The sequence below is a fragment of the Vulpes lagopus genome, chromosome 6 (assembly GCF_018345385.1).
Source record: "Vulpes lagopus strain Blue_001 chromosome 6, ASM1834538v1, whole genome shotgun sequence".
Classification (NCBI taxonomy): domain Eukaryota; kingdom Metazoa; phylum Chordata; class Mammalia; order Carnivora; family Canidae; genus Vulpes; species Vulpes lagopus.
The window spans coordinates 63,430,537-63,447,989 of NC_054829.1; the positions used below are offsets into that span (position 1 = coordinate 63,430,537).

Genomic DNA, 17,453 nt, shown 5'->3' on the forward strand with positions numbered 1-17,453 from the left:
TGTATTTTATTTGTTTTGTGAAATACATCTGTAGAAAATGAGACAACTCTGTGAATGCTTTTAGGTTACTATTAGGCTCTGCATTAATATCTCATTAAGCTCTGTGCAAATAGTCCTCTAGCAGAATAAACTTTCAGGAGCCCATGGGAACTGTCCCTAAATGACCCAGAAAAGGAAAAAAAAAAAAAAAAAAGCTTTACTCTGATATACCTATTAATTATGTCTTCCAATTATATAGATGATTGCTTTGTCCATGGTAAATTGGGACTGGAATATTAGGCCCTTGACTCAATCAGACCCAGAAGCCAGAATTTAGAAGCCAAACAAAGTGGGAATTTCAACTAGGTAAAAAGAAGTGGAGTTGGGGAGCACAGGTGTCTGCATGAAAAATGGCCTTCAGGATCCCCCTGTTATAGTCACTAAGGGGCAATGAAAGCCTTGTAGAAAATCTCAACTCCTCCTAGGTGATTTTCTTGGAGAGAAGAGATCTAATTTTATTCTATTTGAATTGGTTCAGAGATTGAGCTGCTCTGAAGAATTTGGCAAGTAGATGATCTAGATCTAAAATTCAGATGTCCCCTTGAGCAAGAGGCCAGTTGTTTTGAAATTCAGATTAGAGTTTGCTGCTGAATCATATCAGCCACTGACATCCTCACATTGTAAGGACAAAGTCTTTCAGCAAGTCGAATTTCCCAACATCCTAGAAACATGAGTTGTTCGCTGAGGTCATTCCGTACTGTGGGCATGTGACTGCCTGTCTATCTGAGTATCTGATTCAAACCCTTAATAACCATGTAGCTTTCTGGCACTATATAGGGACACCACAGACCAAATCCAATGTGAGGCAAAAGCCTGAAAGCTGATTTTCCCCCTGGAATCATGTGACTCCTTTAAAGTAAGAATCCAGCTGTTGTTTACATCTTGATTTGGTTTATAAGCTACTTGTACACACACAATGGTGAAGCAAGAGTAATGGCATGTGGGCCACGGTGTCAGGTGAGCAGGGACCCAAAAAATGCTTTGTATGCTAAGCCCCATGGCAATGAACAGGCAAACCTGCTTCAACCCTGACATCTGGAATAGGATGAAGCAAGAGAGGTCCAGGCTGTTGGTCTGTTAACGTGGTAAGCTGAGAATGACTACTTCAGGAGGGTCCCACCTTCGCGTTATACTGAACTTGACTAACTTAAAGACCCTTAAGGCACTCTAACGTTGGAACTGAAATGAATTGCAGTCTCCCAAAGAGCGGATTCAGAAAGCCCCATTTCCTCTCAGTCCTGAACCCAAGAGCCTCTCTGCGTAATGTGGATCGGAGTTGACTATCTTAGGGCCCCACCAGTGCCACTTGAAACCAATTTTTAATTAAAGTGCTTGAAATGTTTCTGGTTCCTACACTGGAATTTTGGTCTCTGGATCATAAATCACATTTTCAGTATGGTATTTTTTTTTTCAGTATGGTATTTTTAATGCCACTGTGGTGGTCTAGTTATCCTTTAATAAGAGAAAATTGAGCAGCAAACGTTCACATGGGACCTGAAAAGCAATTCCTAGGCAGAGCGCAGCCTAGAAAGTAAAATTTCTAACTCTAGATTTTGGTCTCAGATTCCTTGTCTTATTCAATTTCTTTTTTCTAAGATCTCACCTACGCAAAGTTCTTGATAAACTAAGTGGGATGGGGAAAAACTTGCTCTCACATTTATAGTTTAATTCAGTTTGCCATGAAATTAGATAAACCATGAAGGGGCTTTGTGTTCACATTTCCTACAGAAAATCGAATACTGCTGTGTAAAACACTGTCATCGTGAGAACTGTGCACAGTCCTGGGTATACTCTCCCTGTTAGACGGTCTGTTGTCCATTTGTAGGCTTGGTATTGTGTCTTATTAATTAGGCCACTGAAAAGGAGTTAATTTTTTTAATGGGATTTTCCTTAAAGGTCCATTTATATCCTAAGAACAACAAGACATGCAGGTGTAATTTTTAAAAAATTTATACAGATTTATGTAAAATCACAAATAAGAGAGTTAGCATTGGGTCATATGAGCCTGTCAGTTTCTCTGGCTTTTTTCTAACCCTCTTCCTTACTTGCTGTCACACTTCCTGAGGAAAACCAACAGAACCTGGAAGCATGGAACAGGGGCAGAAGGCAGAGATCCTCAGTAGGGAGGAATAGCAGCGGATGGATGCAGAGAACACAGTTTAAGGAAATAAGGTGAGGACAAAGGCCAGTGAGAACCAGAGAAACCTGGAAGGCAGGACTGTTCAATCTGGAACCTTCACATCCCTTTCCCAGGTAAACAGCTGACTCCCTTGAGGACTGTTCATAATTCTGAGACTCCTCACTCATGACAGCACTGACTGGTTCTCATGCTGAGATGGTTTTGGCTCCCTTACCTCTTGGTGCCTACCCTTCCCAAAGACTGGACTAGCTGCATGGGCCAGCTCTCACCCCGTACAACCCTGCTGTCAATATTTTAAAAAGAAAAAGATGTTTAGAAATCACTAAATGTGGGGTGCCTGAGTGGCTTAGTCAGTTGGGTGTCACACTCTAGATCTCAACTTGGGTCTTGATCTCAGGGTTGGGAGTTCAAGCCCTGCCCTGGGCTCCACGCTGGGCATGGAGACTACTAGAAAAAGAAAAAGAAAATTACTAAACATGAACTCAATTTTGGAGAGCACATTCTTATCAAGACATTCAGGTTCTCTCATCATATCTGACTCCTCCAGCCAAAAGTTGTTTCTTCAAAACTGCTTTTCCTACTTTTTTTTTTTTAAGATTTTTTTCTTTTATAATGTTTTTTTTTTTTTTTTTATTCAGAGAGAGAGAGAGGCAGAGACACAGGCAGAGGGAGAAGCAGGCTCCATGCAGGGAGCCCAACGTGGGACTCGATCCTGGGTCTCCAGGATCACACCCCAGGCTGCAGGCCGTGCTAAACCGCTGAGCCACCGGGGCTGCCCTGCTTTTCCTACTTTAGGAAAACCTTGGACACCACTAGAGAGCCTGTGACAGGCACTTTACAAATGTTTTGTTTAGAGACTAAGTTGCTTCAATCTACTCCACATAACACATTTTTTAAAAACATGTCAAATTTAATCTCCTATCTAATTTTATAGCCCTGGAAACCCAGAGACTGGTACCATTCTGCCCTAGAGTAGATCTATGGTTGACGACATGTCACAGAACCTCTCTGGGCTTCAGTCTTTTCATTTAAAATACGAGGTTTTAACCTGATGACTGTAGTTTTCTTCTAGCTCCCAAGTACACAAATCCTATGATGCTAAATGTAACCTTCAGGGAATGGTGAGCTAGTTTACTCCTATCTGACATTATCAAGCAATTCCTGATATAATCACATACTCCATCGTGCCTCAAAAGAAACCCTTTGGTAATGACTTAATCAATTATTGTGACCTTTCTGAGAGAACATGGGCACAATTTCAGCTTATTTAGAAGCTACTATTTGGGTGTTGGGTGGCTTCCCTGGAGAACTTCTTTGTTCTTGCCAGTATTAACAGAGCCGCTAGTTGAACAAGTACTGTTGTGATTTCTCATTGTCGGTGTGAAGTTATCTCTTATTCAGAGGAGCCCTATTCTGGTTTCTGGACCTCTAAGGGTGTTTGGGATTTTAGGAAGGTAATGAAGGATTGAGAGGTTGATGCCCCATGGTGGGCTCTGGGTCCTGACCAGGGCCTGACTATAAACTGGTGCTGATTACTGTTGCCCAGATGCCTTCATTCCTCCAGGGAGGACCATGGTCGAAAACTTGCTGAGTTGCGGAGAGTACACGCAGGATGGAGGCCCTTCCTTCTCTCCCACCTTCAGCTACAGGAAAGAGCTACTTTTACATCACCCACAGAAGCTTTAAGTTTCTAGAATTAATTGCTCAGGCTTTGGGGTTTTAAGGACTTAGAAAATAAAAACATGAATGTTCTGAAGATTTATGTAAAAGGTATTTTTGAATCAAAAAAACATTCTGGATTCTAGGCCTAACCTATATTTGTGGGGTAGGGGTCCTGGAATACAAAGAGGGTTTCTAGCCTGTTCCCTACTTTACTTCCCTCGCATATATGTGGGTTATCGTCCCACCAGTTACCATCCCAAGCTGTCATCCCTGCCCTCAGTTGTGTGGAGAAGTATATATACTTGAAATCTTTTTTTGTAATTTATTTGAGAGAGAAAGCAAAGCAGAGCAAGTGAGAGAACACAAATGGGGGGAGGGGCAGAGGGCGAGGAAGGAGCAGACTCCCTGCTGAGCTGGGAGCCGGACGTGGGGCTCAATCCCAGGACCCCAGGATCATGACCTGAGCTGAAGGCAGACGCTCAACCAATTAAGCCACCCAGGCACCTCCAGAACTTGAATTCTTAAATAAGTCTACTAAACTTTCCCTATAGAAGCAGGGCCTCGGGAATCTTTGGGCAACATTTTAGCTCAGTGGGTGGAGTAGAATGTGAAGAATGTACAGGATCTTATGCATGGCATGTGAATGATTTAGGTCACTGACATGCTTGGTCCCGAGGGTCCCTGACACTGACACTACCTGCACCTGCAACATAGAGTTGCCACTTAGTGAAAGGGTTTTCAAGAAGCCCAGAATTTCTGTCCTAATTTCTTGTGCTTAGGTCATTTCTTTTCTTTCAAAAATATATATTTATTTGAGAGAGAGAGAGAGAATATGAGCAGGGGTAGGGGGTGGGCAGAGGGAGAGAGGGGAAGCAGACTCCCTGCTGAGCGTGGAGCCTGCCGTGAGGAGGGTCTCTATCCCGGAAACCTGACATCATGACCTGAGTTGAAACCAAGAGTTGGATGCTTAACCGGCTGAGCTACCCAGGCGTCCCCAGGTCATTTCTTTTTAAAATCCCACTTGTCTTGTTCTGTGCTGTTAGTCTTATTAGCAGTAGAACAAGCCCATTCTAGGGCTTGTATATAAACAGTGTGTTTTTATTTCTCAAAGTCTAAATATGTGGACTTTGGAAAGCTGCCCCATTCTTAAAATGCTTCAGGGTGGTGACGCTTCTGAAGAAAAAGATTGCAAGTCAATGGCTTCTTGGGAATTCCATGAGGTTTTGACTTCCATCCTCCTGGTGCTACACCAAAACCAAGCTTTGAAGCACGTCTATTCCATGTGGGTGGACAAAGAAGGCTTTCTTAAGCCTGAGCAAACACAAAGATAGGTGTTGTGAGTGTTGGGAGAACAAGCTCCAGGTTGCAATTCTATTGGTTGCTTGTTTGCAGGCTTTCAAGGCCTGAAGAAGCTTTCCTGGCAGAGCAGACCTGAACCATGGTAGCTGCTTCAGCAGGTTGCTGGTCATATGCTCCTAGGGCAGTGATGGAGAAGACCTCTGGCCTACACCGAGGGGGCAGGACATAGGCTGCACCTCTAAAAGGCTCCCTTGTCTTACTGTTATGAAACTGGTGCCTAGAGGTCCTTCTAGTTAGAAAGAACTATGTACGAGGCAGAGTAAATGCATGGGTTTTAATTTGATTTTTTTTTCAGATGGCTAAGGGTAGAAACCCTTTGAAAATGTTAATAGGAGAGAGGTATCCCATATTCTATCCACCATCTTTTCCACTTTTAGGCCACTGGAAGTCCAGGTGAAATTATGCCTGGAGCAGAGGCATACACTTCCAGGTCTGGACAGATTCAGTTCCCTTCTCTAAAGATGAAGCAAAATTCCTAATCTGTCAGGTGGATACACCTGTCATTCTGAAGGGCTAAATATATAAAACTAGCCAGAGGTATGTCTGAAACTAACATTATATGTTATTCGTACTTTGATTTAAAAAAATAGTTTCCTTTCTGCCTCCGCTGCCACCATGGCACCTGTGAAAAAGCTTGTGGCAAAGGGGGCAAAAAAAAAAAAAAAAAAGAAGCAAGTTCTGAAGTTTACCCTTGATTGCACCCACCCTATAGAAGATGGAATCATGGATGCTGCCAATTTTGAGCACTTTCTTCAAGAGAGAATCAAAGTGAATGGAAAAGCTGGGAATCTCAGTAGAGCGGTTGTAACCACAGAAAGCAGCAAGAGCAAGAATCCTGTAACTTCTGAGGTGCCTTTTTCCAAAGGTATTTGAGGGCAGCCTGGGTGGCTCAGCGGTTTAGCACTGCCTTCAGCCCAGGGCCTGGTCCTGGAGACCTGGGATTGACTCCCATGTCGGGCTCCCTGCGTGGAGCCTGCTTCTCCCTCTGCCTGTGTCTCTGCCTCTCTGTGTGTGTCTCTCATGAATGAATAAATAAAATCTTAAAAAAAAAAAGGGGTATTTGAAATATCTCACCAAAAAAGTATTTGAAGAATAACCTCCGTGACTGATTGCGCGTAGTTGCTAACAGCAAAGGGAGTTACGAGTTGCGTTACTTCCAAACTAACCAGGACACAAAAGAGGAAGAAGATGAGGATTAAAACCCATTTATCCCAAATATTTTGCATGAGTTCTTGAATAAAACTTGGAAACCTCCCCCTAAAAAAAAGGAAGGGAAGGCAAAAATGAAACTAAGTAAAATAAAGGGAAAAGATAGCAAACTGTGTGCCTTGATGTGGAAATTAAATTTGAACAAGAATGCTGGAACTCGGGGCACCTGGCTGGCTCAGTGGGAAGAGCATGGGGCTCTTGATCTTGGGGCTGTGTTTGAGCCCCATGTTGGGTGTGGAGATTTGCTTAAAAATAAAATCTTAAAAAAGAGAAGAGAAAGAGAATGCTGGAGATCATTACCTGGAACTATACTATACCAGAGAACTATAAAGACAAACCCGTCTCTACTTCTAATAAACATCTATTCAATATATAAGATGCATCAATGCAACTAGTTCAGCTTATATAATATATACCCTGTTATATTTGATTCATTTTAATTCTCTGAATTTCCAGACTAGTTACAGTCTCTCTTCCTGTTCTGGGTGAAAGGTAGCTCAGCTCATTTACCTAGAGTCATGGCAACATCAACTATTAAGGCTGAGAGGATGTTAAAGCTCTTCTAGCCTAATTCTACAATTTTGAGATGAAGGGTTGATGTGTCTTTCCCAACACATACAGTTTGTGGCAGGTTCAAAAGAGAAACTTGGGTTTTGAGAAACTTGGGTTGGTTTTTATTCCTTAAAGATTTTATTTATTTATTCATGAGAGACACACAGAGAGAGGCGGAGACACAGGCAGAGGGAGACGCAGGCTCCACGCACGGAGCCTGACGTGGGACTTGATCCCGTGCCAGGATCACTATCTGAGCTGAAGGCAGACGCCCAACCGTTGAGCCACCCAGGCGTCCCTCTGAAGACTTTTTTTTTTTTTTAAATTTTTATTTATTTATGATAGTCACAGAGAGAGAGAGAGAGAGAGAGAGAGAGAGAGAGAGAGAGGCAGAGACACAGGCAGAGGGAGAAGCAGGCTCCATGCACTAGGAGCCTGATGTGGGATTCGATCCCGGGTCTCCAAGATCGCGCCCTGGGCCAAAGGCAGGCGCCAAACCGCTGCGCCACCCAGGGATCCCCGACTTTTTAAATCAAAAGGCATTTCTCTTATTCCCCTGTACAGGAGGAAGAGATTTATTTTGAATTGCTTTATAAAGGGCTTAGTTTAAACGGAACGTAAGGTGCTGAGTAAAAATATACCTTAACGTACAGTCTGATCTTGGGTGTCCTAGGTCAAAGGAATCCTATAGATTTAGGTCACTCACCACTAGAGGGCACTCAGATTTTCCCAGTTAATTTAAGAGGCTTCCAGATACAGCTGCAAATGGAGTTGATCAACATATTTTCTATCAGTAGTAAAAGCTAAATGGCCATTTCTCCCAAATATACTGATGTCTAATGTATATATATGTATATAGAAACATGTTATAATTAACATGTTATATTTAATGTTACTATTTTAGATTTAAGCCTGGTGCTTTTCCCAAAGGACTCTCTCATTAATTGCTTACAAGTGGTAAGCAGATTTCTGAAGTAAAAATTAACTTAAAAGTCAACTTGTGGAGCGCCTGGGTGGCTCAGATGGTTAAGCGTGTGCTTTCAGCTCAGGTCATGATCCTGGGGTCCTGGGATTGAGCCCCACATTGGCTCCCTGCTCAGTGGGGAGCCTGCTTCTCCCTTTCCTGTCCTTCCTGCTCATGTTTCCCTCTCTCAAATGAACAAATAAAATCTTAAAAAAAAAAAAAAAAAAAAAAAGGTCAACTTGCCTCCAGAGCACTCACACAAAGCCTAGTGGGCCCCTGTCAAAATCCACAGGCCTACGGTATTTGGAGCAACTACTGTTTGGGGGCCCTTGCATAATTTGATAAAAAGGACTAGAAAGAGAAGAAAAAGAGAGCTTTCTCTATTATAAAAGTAAATGAATACAAGTCAGGCAATTCTTTAACCCTCCGGTTTATCATCCTTGAAGGCCTAAATCTGATCACGTAAGGGATTTCTGGAGATTTATACTTGGATGCATGAAAATCCATTCTCTCCAGGAGGACTAAGCACTTTCTGGCTGCATTATTTAAATTCTGTAAAGGTTAAAGAAGTTGCATTATTATACCAGTTATTATCAACTATGACCATAGTTTTGCCCTGTCTGAAAAATATAACAGTCTTAATAAGAATTAAGTCCCAATAGTCCCAATAAGAATCTTTGGGGGATCCCTGAGTGGTGCAGCGGTTTGGCGCCTGCCTTTGGCCCAGGGCGCGATCCTGGAGACCCGGGATCGAATCCCACATCGGGCTCCCGGTGCATGGAGCCTGCTTCTCCCTCTGCCTGTGTCTCTGCCTCTCTCTCTCTCTCTCTGTGACTATCATTAAAAAAAAAAAAAAAAAAAGAATCTTTGGGACGCCTGGGTGGCTCAGAGGTTGAGCGCCTCCCTTCCGCCCAGGGTGCGATCCTGGAGTCCTAGGATCGAGTCCCGCATTGGGCTCCCTGCATGGAGCCTGCTTCTCCCTCTGCCTGTGTCTCTGCGCCTCTCTCTGTGTCTCTCATGAATAAATAAATACAAAATCTTAAAAAAAAAAAAAAAAAAAGAATTATTTTGTAAAAAAAGAGCAAAGGTGTTTTCTGCAAAGCTTTTGCACCTCTATTTTGTTACTTGTTGATGGATGATTAGCATTCTAGATTCTGGTTTCTGCTGAATCCTTTTCCTGCCCCCATGGCACTTACCTGATCAGGACTAGCCTGTGCTTTGCCTACTGAGGAAAACTTGGCTCACAGCTTTGAAAAAGGATACATCTAATTCACTCTGGAAAAGAGAAAAAAGTACAAGGATGAGAATGAGACACTGGGACGCAGGCGCCTAGCAGAGTTTGCAGCTGCTCTGGCCACCAGCCTCGAAGCAGGTCAGGGAAGCAGCTCTGTACGTCGTAGAAGTCTGAGAGCAGGAAGGCCTTGAGTCCGGGATTGTGCTTTTTGTTTATTTATTTTTAAAGATTTATCTATTTGAGAGCTAGAGAGGGCGTGCATGCGCACGAGTTGGGGGCAGAGCAGAGAGAGAGCAAGCCCTGAGCGTGGAGCCTGACTTGGGGCTCCATCTCATGACCCTGAGATCAGGACCTGAGTTAAACCAAGGGTCCCTGCACCACCCGGGCGCCCTTTGACTGTGCTTTTTTATAAAATGGCAGTTTGGAGGAATTTTGCCAACCAGAACAATTCATCCGCTGAACATAGAGGGAATAGACCAACTCAACCTTTACGGATGATAGCTAATTTGATATGTTTGCACGCCCTCTGAATCCATCAGTTTTACTTCTAGAAGTTTAACCAAAAGAAATAATTAGATAACAGCACAACACTGTGTGGTGGGATGTTCACGGTAATGCTGTTTATGGTAGCAAATTACTGAAAACAAGCTGAGTATCTATGAAAGGGGCACTAGTTAAATAAATTATAGCAGATCCACAAATGAGGGTATAGATCTCTAAGTATTAACACCATTAAGTAAAAAAAGCAAGTTACAGCAGGGTATCTACAGTATTATCCCATGGATATATGTACACATAGAGAAAGATACAGACACAATTAGATACTGACAGATATACAATGTCTAAAAGGAAACGTACCCAATAATATGTATCAGTAAGTCACGGGCTTACTCATGATCTTCTCCCCTTTCTTTTTGCTTATATGTGTTTCTAATTTTTTTCAACGATCTTAGATGTTTGTTTCATAAAAAAATCATGGAGAAAAAAGTAAACAGTTAAATTCATATCTGAAAGGACTTAAGGTTTGTCCAGTGAAGCAGTAACAACCCTGACCCCACCATCCTCTCCTGCAAAACTGCCTCCATGGAAGCTAACTGGGTTGTCTTTTTGTTTTGAAATATGATGCTGAGATGCTTCTTTCAGCCCAGACAGCATGAGACTCATCTCCAAATTTAAGATTTGGAAACTAAGATTAAAATAGTCTCAGAAAGAATGTTTAAAACTCACAAACCTAAAAATAAATCTTAGATGACACGGCATTCTCCGAGTGGGACAGATTCTATTTTCTTTCCCATAGTACTGTCTTCCCTCCTCTTTTCTCTTCTTTTTGCTACTGTCATCCTAAACTGAGCCATCTCACAGTACTTCTGGAGTCCTGTGTAGTCACCAGTTTAAATTAAATTCTAATCTTTACTTCTGTGGTTCATGTGGTTACTGACTCTCTCCCCAGGACTACAGCAAGAATTCAGCAACATGCTATTTATTCTCGGTCACCGAATATAATAATGGTAATTTTAAAAACCTTAGCAAAAAAAAAATAAAATAAAATAAAAAATAAAAAATAAAAAAATAAAAACCTTAGCAATGATACTGCTTGGACTCACTCATGATTATCCCAGGTTTAAGATATTACTTTTTGGGGAAATGTTATTCTTCTCGATAGGTATTCCCTTAAAATGGCTAATCATGGTCAGCTCTGAGTCACTAACCCTGACTTGCAAACCAGCAAACCAGTCTGTCTTAAGGGAGTGGTTACTGTGTTTAGGCAGGAGCCAGAGCTGTCCTGTCCAGTATGGTAACCACCAGCATCATATGGCGAATCAAACAAATTAAAATTAAATTCCTCATTTCCTCCTTTACACTAATCACATTTCAAATTTTGAAAAGCCACATGTGGCTGGTGCCTACTGTACTGGATAGCACAGGTATAGTACATTTCTGCAGTGGCTGAAAGTTCTATCAGACAGTGCTCAGTTGTGGCACTCTCTCCAAGCAGTCGGTAGAAAGATGGACTTTAAAGCCAGCCTTGGGGATCCCTGGGTGGCGCAGCGGTTTGGCGCCTGCCTTTGGCACAGGGCGCGATCCTGGAGACCCAGGATCGAATCCCACATATGGCTCCCGGTGCATGGAGCCTGCTTCTCCCTCTGCCTGTGTCTCTGCCTCTCTCTCTCTCTCTCTCTGTCATGAATAAATAAATAAAATAAAATCTTAAAAAAAAAAAAAAAAGCCAGCCTTAATGTCCCCTACCCCTCATGGACCCCCTCATGGACAGTATCTGGAATGGCCTGACCTTTTTCCCTCTTCCAGCTTCAGCGGCACTAACTCCTAGCTAGATGCACAACCATCTCACAGGCCACAGGCAGCTTTCCAGCTTTCCTTATGCATTAAGTCAGTGGGTCTCAAATCTAAGCATGCATCAGAATCATCCAGAAGGCTTGTTGAAACAGATTGCTGAACCTCAATTCGGAGTTTCTGATTCAATATTCTGGGGTGGGCCCACAGTTTGTTTTTTAAACAAGTTCCCAAGGATGTTTATGTTGCTGGTCCAGGAACCGTACTTTGAGAACCACTGCACTAAAGCAATGAAAACAGGATAGTTGACTGTCCCCATGCAGAAGCAGCTTGCCAAACTTTACTTCAGGTATTAGGAGTTAGACTGAAGATATAACTTTTTTTTTTTTTTAAGATTTTATTTATCTATTTAACAGAGAGAGAGAGAGAGAGAGCAGACACAGGGGAAGCAGCAGAGGGAGAGGGAGAAGCAGGCTCCCCACTGAGCAGAGAGTGTAATGCAGGGCTCCATCTCAGGACTCCGGAATCCTGACCTGAGCCAAAGGCAGACATTTAACCAACTGAGCCACTTGGGCACCCCTGAAGATATAAATTCTTTTTTTTAAAGATTTTATTTATTTTTTCATGAGAGACACACACAGAGAAGCAGAGACACAGGCAAGAGGGAGAAGGCGCCCTGCAGGAGAGCGTGATGTGGGACTCGATCCCAGGACTCTGGGATCATGACCCAGGCCAAAGGCAAATGCTCGACCACTGAGCCACCCAGGCGTCCCAAGATGTAACCTTTTTTTTAATTTATTTTTTATTTTTTTTTATTTTTTATTTATTTTTTAAACTTTTTTTAAGTAATAAATTTATTTTTTTATTGGTGTTCAATTTGCCAACATACAGAATAACACCCAGTGCTCATCCCGTCAAGTGCTCCCCTCAGAGTCCGTCACCCATTCACCCCCACCCCCCGCCCTCCTCCCCTTCCACAACCCCTAATTCGTTTCCCAGAGTGGTGTTGGGAAAATTGGATATCTACATACAAAAGAATGAAGTTAGACCCCTACCTCACACCATATATAAAAATTACTCAAAATGGATCAAAGAACTAAATGTAGGAACTAAAAGAAAAAAACACTTGGGATTCCTGGGTGGCTCAGCGGTTGAGCATCTGCCTTTAGCTCAGGTAATGATCCGGGATCCTGGGATCGAGTCCTGCATTGGGCTCCCTGCATGGAGCCTGCTTCTCCATCTGCTTATGTCTCTGCCTCTCTCTGTGTCTCTCATGAATAAATAATATCTTTAAAAAAAAAAAAAAGAAGAAGAAAACACTGGAGTAAATCTTCATGATCTTAGGTTGGGCAAAGCCTTTTTAGACATGACACCAAAAACATAAGCAAAAAAGGAAAAATAAATTAATTGAACTTTATCAAAATTAAAAACTCTTGTAATTCACAGAACACTACCAAAAAAAAAAGAAAATTTCTTCCACCAAATACCTATCAATATTTGTATTTGTATTCAATTAGTTCAAAGATTTTTCTATCCAATCAATTCAAAGAGATCTGTATTCAAAATATATAAAGAACTCTTACAGCTCAACAATAAAAAGACAAATAATTCAACTGAAAAATGGACAAAGGATTTAAACAGACATTTCTCCAAAGAAGATATAAAAATGGCCAATAAACACATGAAAAGATGCTCAATATTTGCTGTGCATTAGTGAAATGCAAATCAAAACCATATATTTTTTTAAAGATTTTATTTAGGGATCCCTGGGTGGCGCAGTGGTTTGGCGCCTGCCTTTGGCCCTGGGCGCGATCCTGGAGACCCAGGATCGAATCCCACGTCGGGCTCCCGGTGCATGGAGCCTGCTTCTCCCTCTGCCTGTGTCTCTGCCTCTCTCTCTCTCTGTGTGACTATCATAAAAAATTAAAAAAAAAATCACTCTAAAGATTTTATTTATTCATTCATGAGAGAGACAGAGAGGCAGAAGCAGAGACACAGGCAGAGGGAGAAGCAGGCTCCCCACAAGGAGCCCGATGCGGGACTCAATGCTGGGACTCCAGGATCATGCCCTGAGCCAAAGGCAGACACTCAAACACTGAGCTACCCAGGCATCCCTCAAAACCACAATTTATTGGCCTCTATACCACTTCATCCCCACCAGGATGGCTATAATCAGAAAGACAGAAAATAAAACGTCTTGCCGAGACCACGAAGAAATTAGAACCCTCAGACACTGTGGATGAGAATTTAAATCATGCAGCCACTTTGGAAAACAAAGTGCATCAAAATGTTAAACGTGGAGTTACCACATCACCTAGCAATTCTACTCCTAGGTATATTATACCCAAGAAAACTGAAAATATGATGCTACGCAATAATGTTTACACAAATGTTCAAAGCTGCATTACTTATAATAGGCAAAAGTACCATTAACCCCCAAATGTCCATCAACTATTAGCTGGATAAACAATATGTGGCATATCCATATAGCAGAATATTATTTGGCAATAAAAAGGAAAGAAGTACTGACACATCACATGCTATAACATGTGATACATGAATCGTGTGACACATGAATTTTGAAAACATATGCTAAGTAAAAAAAGAAAAAAGCCACAAAAGACCACATGTTGTACAATTCTATATAAATAAACTGTCTAGAATAGGTGAACCCATAGAGACAAAAAGTAGATTGGCGATTACCTAGGGCCTGGAGCCAGGGAGGGGGATTGCTGGGAGGGAAATGCTAATAGCTATGGTGTTTGTTGGGGGTATGAAATATTCTAAAATTGTGCTGATGGTTGCACAACTCTGTGGAAGTACTAAAACCTAATATACATTAAATGCGTGAGTATCGGGGCATGTAAATTGTATTTCAAAATTCTGGGGTTTTTTGTTTTGTCTTTTAAAGACAAAACAGGGAGGCACCTGGGTGGCTCAGTCAGCTAAGCATCTGATTCTTGGTTCCAGCTCAGGTCATGATCTCAGGGTAGTAAGATTGAGCCCCATGTGAGGCTCTGCTTTCAGGGGGAAGTCTGCTTGAGATTCTCTCCCTCCTCCTCTGCCCCTCTCCCCACTCTCACATGCACGCACGCACACACACACTCACACACACTGTCTCTCTCTCTCTCAGATAAATAAATAAAATCTTTAAAAAGGGGGCTGCTGGAAAGGAACTCATGTATTCCTTAAGGGGAGTTGGTTTTGATCATAAAAGCAAAGATTTGGACGGAAATGATTCCTAAACTAAAAAGGTTCCTAGTGCCTTAGGAAGGGAAACAGAAAAAAAAAAAAAGAAAGAAAGAAAGAGAAAAGAGACAGAGAGTAAGTTAAATAGCAAAGTCTCTTAATTATTATTATTTTTTTAAGATTTTATTTATTTATTCATGAGAGACACAGAGAGGTAGGGACATAGGCAGAGGGAGAAGCAGGCTCCATGCAGGGAGCCCAATGTGGGATTTGATCCCAGGACCCCAGGATCATGCCCTGGGCTGAAGGCAGACACTCAACCACTGAACCACCCAGGTGCCCCAAATCTCTTAATTAAAAGAAAGACATAAGCAGTTCTTAGTCTTGTAGAACTGGTTCTTTATAAAGAAGAACATAAGGCACACATATAGGTTTTGTAGCACTTTGGATAAGCCAGAAGGAAAGGTAAAGAAAATGTGGCATCATCTGGGTTTTAACTTTTACATATTAAAGCTTTATACTAACACAGGTTCTTCATACAGACCCATTTCTGGGAAGTTGGGCGGTGGGCAAAAACCATTTTTTAGCCATTAGACTTACCACTCGGCTGAAGTACTCATCTAACACTTCCACAAAATTATGGATAAATTCATAAATTGCCATCTCATTCTGAAATAAACAAGAAAAGGTACAATTAGTTTTAGTATGGCCCATGTGTAAATTAGACACTGACAAATATTCAGAGTAGTTCTACGACTCACTTGTTTGAAAGAAGGAACAGTGAAAGCCTTAACCTTAAGATTTTAAGTCCCTAATGAATTTAGTGGGACTGAAACCAGATTGAGTTTTGAGGTCTACTCCCTGACTTTATCATCAACTGGCTGAAACAACATTTCACGTTTGTCATGCCACCACTTCTCCATTTGTGAAGATGGGAAACTACCTTAAAATCTGGTTCACAGATAAAAAACAACCAACTGAAATTCTGAAGTATCTTAAATCTTAAACGCCTTTGCAGGGATTCCAGAGCCATAGGTTCTGTTGACTTGAGACTGACGCTTCTAGAAAGGTAGACTGAATCTGAGGAAATTCAATCACAACACAATCATTGTTACAGTTTGCTCAGGTTTCTGATATGTCAGCTTATATTTAATGCTACAGTTGATTGGCCTCTACCTGTCTAAGCTGCCCCACTATGCCACACAGAACAACAAGACACTGGTGTTGCCTAGGGTTGGGAAAAGCATTCTGGAGTTTTATGCTTCCTCACAGGTGCTCCTCCAATCCAGGAACAATCCTAGGGATTTTTCTTCCACATAGCTTTCCCTAGCCTTGATAGAAACCAAGACCTCCAAGAGTCAAGCAAGAGAACTCTTAGGTGAGTAGGAAATGACAATTTAAGGGGAGTAAAAATCAGTCTGTCATTCCTAATTTTCTTGCATTTTCCATAGGCTCCTCTAGTATCTCACCTCTGTGTCATTAACTCCAACCACAATGAAGAGAGCTGCATACTGTCGATATATCAGCTTGAAATCCTTAAACTCAATGAAAGAGCACTAGGAAAAAAAAAAGACATTAATTCCTATGGTTCCAAGGATCTCTTCAAAAAGGCCTGCATAATTTCTAGGTTCTGATTTCAGTATGGGTCAACATATTCCTAGAAATATACAGTATTAAAATGTTACACAATCTTTGTTGGTTGCCTGTAGGTGGCTTCTTCACAATATTCAGGGGACTACTTGGAAGCATCTCTAGTGGGAGGCAGAGAGGGGGTTCAGGAAAAAACGATTGGAGCAGCCACATGGGTTCCCACCTTACTCCTTCTCATTCCTTTGCTTCACTCTGTGTAGAAATCAGCAGGCAAAGGTACTAAATAATCAGCATTTTAAACTGCCTCAACATTAAAATAAGCCAACATGACAGAGAAGGTTTTCTTCTTTTCATCTCCCATAGGCTCTTTTGGAAGCAATTAGAGATTTCATTTTGTATTATTTAATAGCCACCAAACAACCAAATATACACAGCATACACACATGCAAAAAGAATCCTGATTTCTTTTTCTTAGGCTGATGAAAAGAATAAATGTAGACTCTTCTATAAATTATTTAAAGTTTTGGCTTTTGTGGGGCAGATGCTAGAGAAAATCTCCCATTGTAAACATTGCTTCCTATGAATTAATAACAAGTTAGCACCACTGACTTGTGGATAAAACAACTCCCTTCCAATTCATCTCTCTCCTACAGCCATTGTACAAAGGGTTTTGGGATGGCCCTGGGCAGATGGGAATTGGATAGCAGGCTAACGGCGCAGTGCTGCCCTTCCTTTGGATTTTTGGGTGTGCTTGGCCAAATGTGATTATGCATAAACTGTGTGGCTGTTTGCACTGGCATGATTGCTCTTGGGTGCCCAGAAGCTCCTGGAGATTAAGCTGTTAGTTTTAATTATGAAATTTTTTCCATGGGAAAACCACTTGACAACCTATAAAATGCAGGAATTTGAGGCTCTTATTTGAAATTAGGATAAAGGTAAGAAGTGCAGGACCATTCTGTTGCTTTTGGCTCACTGTAGAGCCAGTGTGATTTCTGCTCAGTTGGATCTTTCAAGGAAACACAACCTATTTGAAAGAACATTTTTCAAAGCCTCTTGGGAGTTTCTGACATTAAAAAAAAAAAAAAAAAAAAAAAAGTACCAAAGCACCTTTGTGGATAAAATAAAAACTAAGCTGCAATTGTGTTACTTCAGTGCCTAATTATCCCAAAGCCCAGTGGGTTCCTTTTAAAATCTAAAATAATTCAGAATGCTTCAAAAATATC

General features: G+C 41.6%; 1 protein-coding gene across 5 annotated transcripts in view; it reads right to left on the minus strand.

Annotated features, from left to right (window-relative positions):
* The window catches only part of AP4S1 (adaptor related protein complex 4 subunit sigma 1), a 53,277-nt gene that overhangs the window by 4,532 nt on the left and 31,292 nt on the right, over nucleotides 1-17,453 (minus strand). For 2 of the 5 annotated variants that reach the window (XM_041758283.1, XM_041758282.1), the window contains exons 3-5: nucleotides 16,110-16,196; nucleotides 15,241-15,309; nucleotides 9,189-9,200 (exon numbers count right to left, since the gene is read on the minus strand). In XM_041758283.1, the coding sequence (XP_041614217.1) occupies nucleotides 9,189-9,200; nucleotides 15,241-15,309; nucleotides 16,110-16,196 (168 nt within the window). Of the gene's footprint in view, nucleotides 1-1,900; nucleotides 5,153-9,121; nucleotides 9,201-15,240; nucleotides 15,310-16,109; nucleotides 16,197-17,453 lie in introns of those variants that run through there. The other 3 variants (XM_041758286.1, XM_041758285.1, XM_041758284.1) reach the window with 3 other exon arrangements.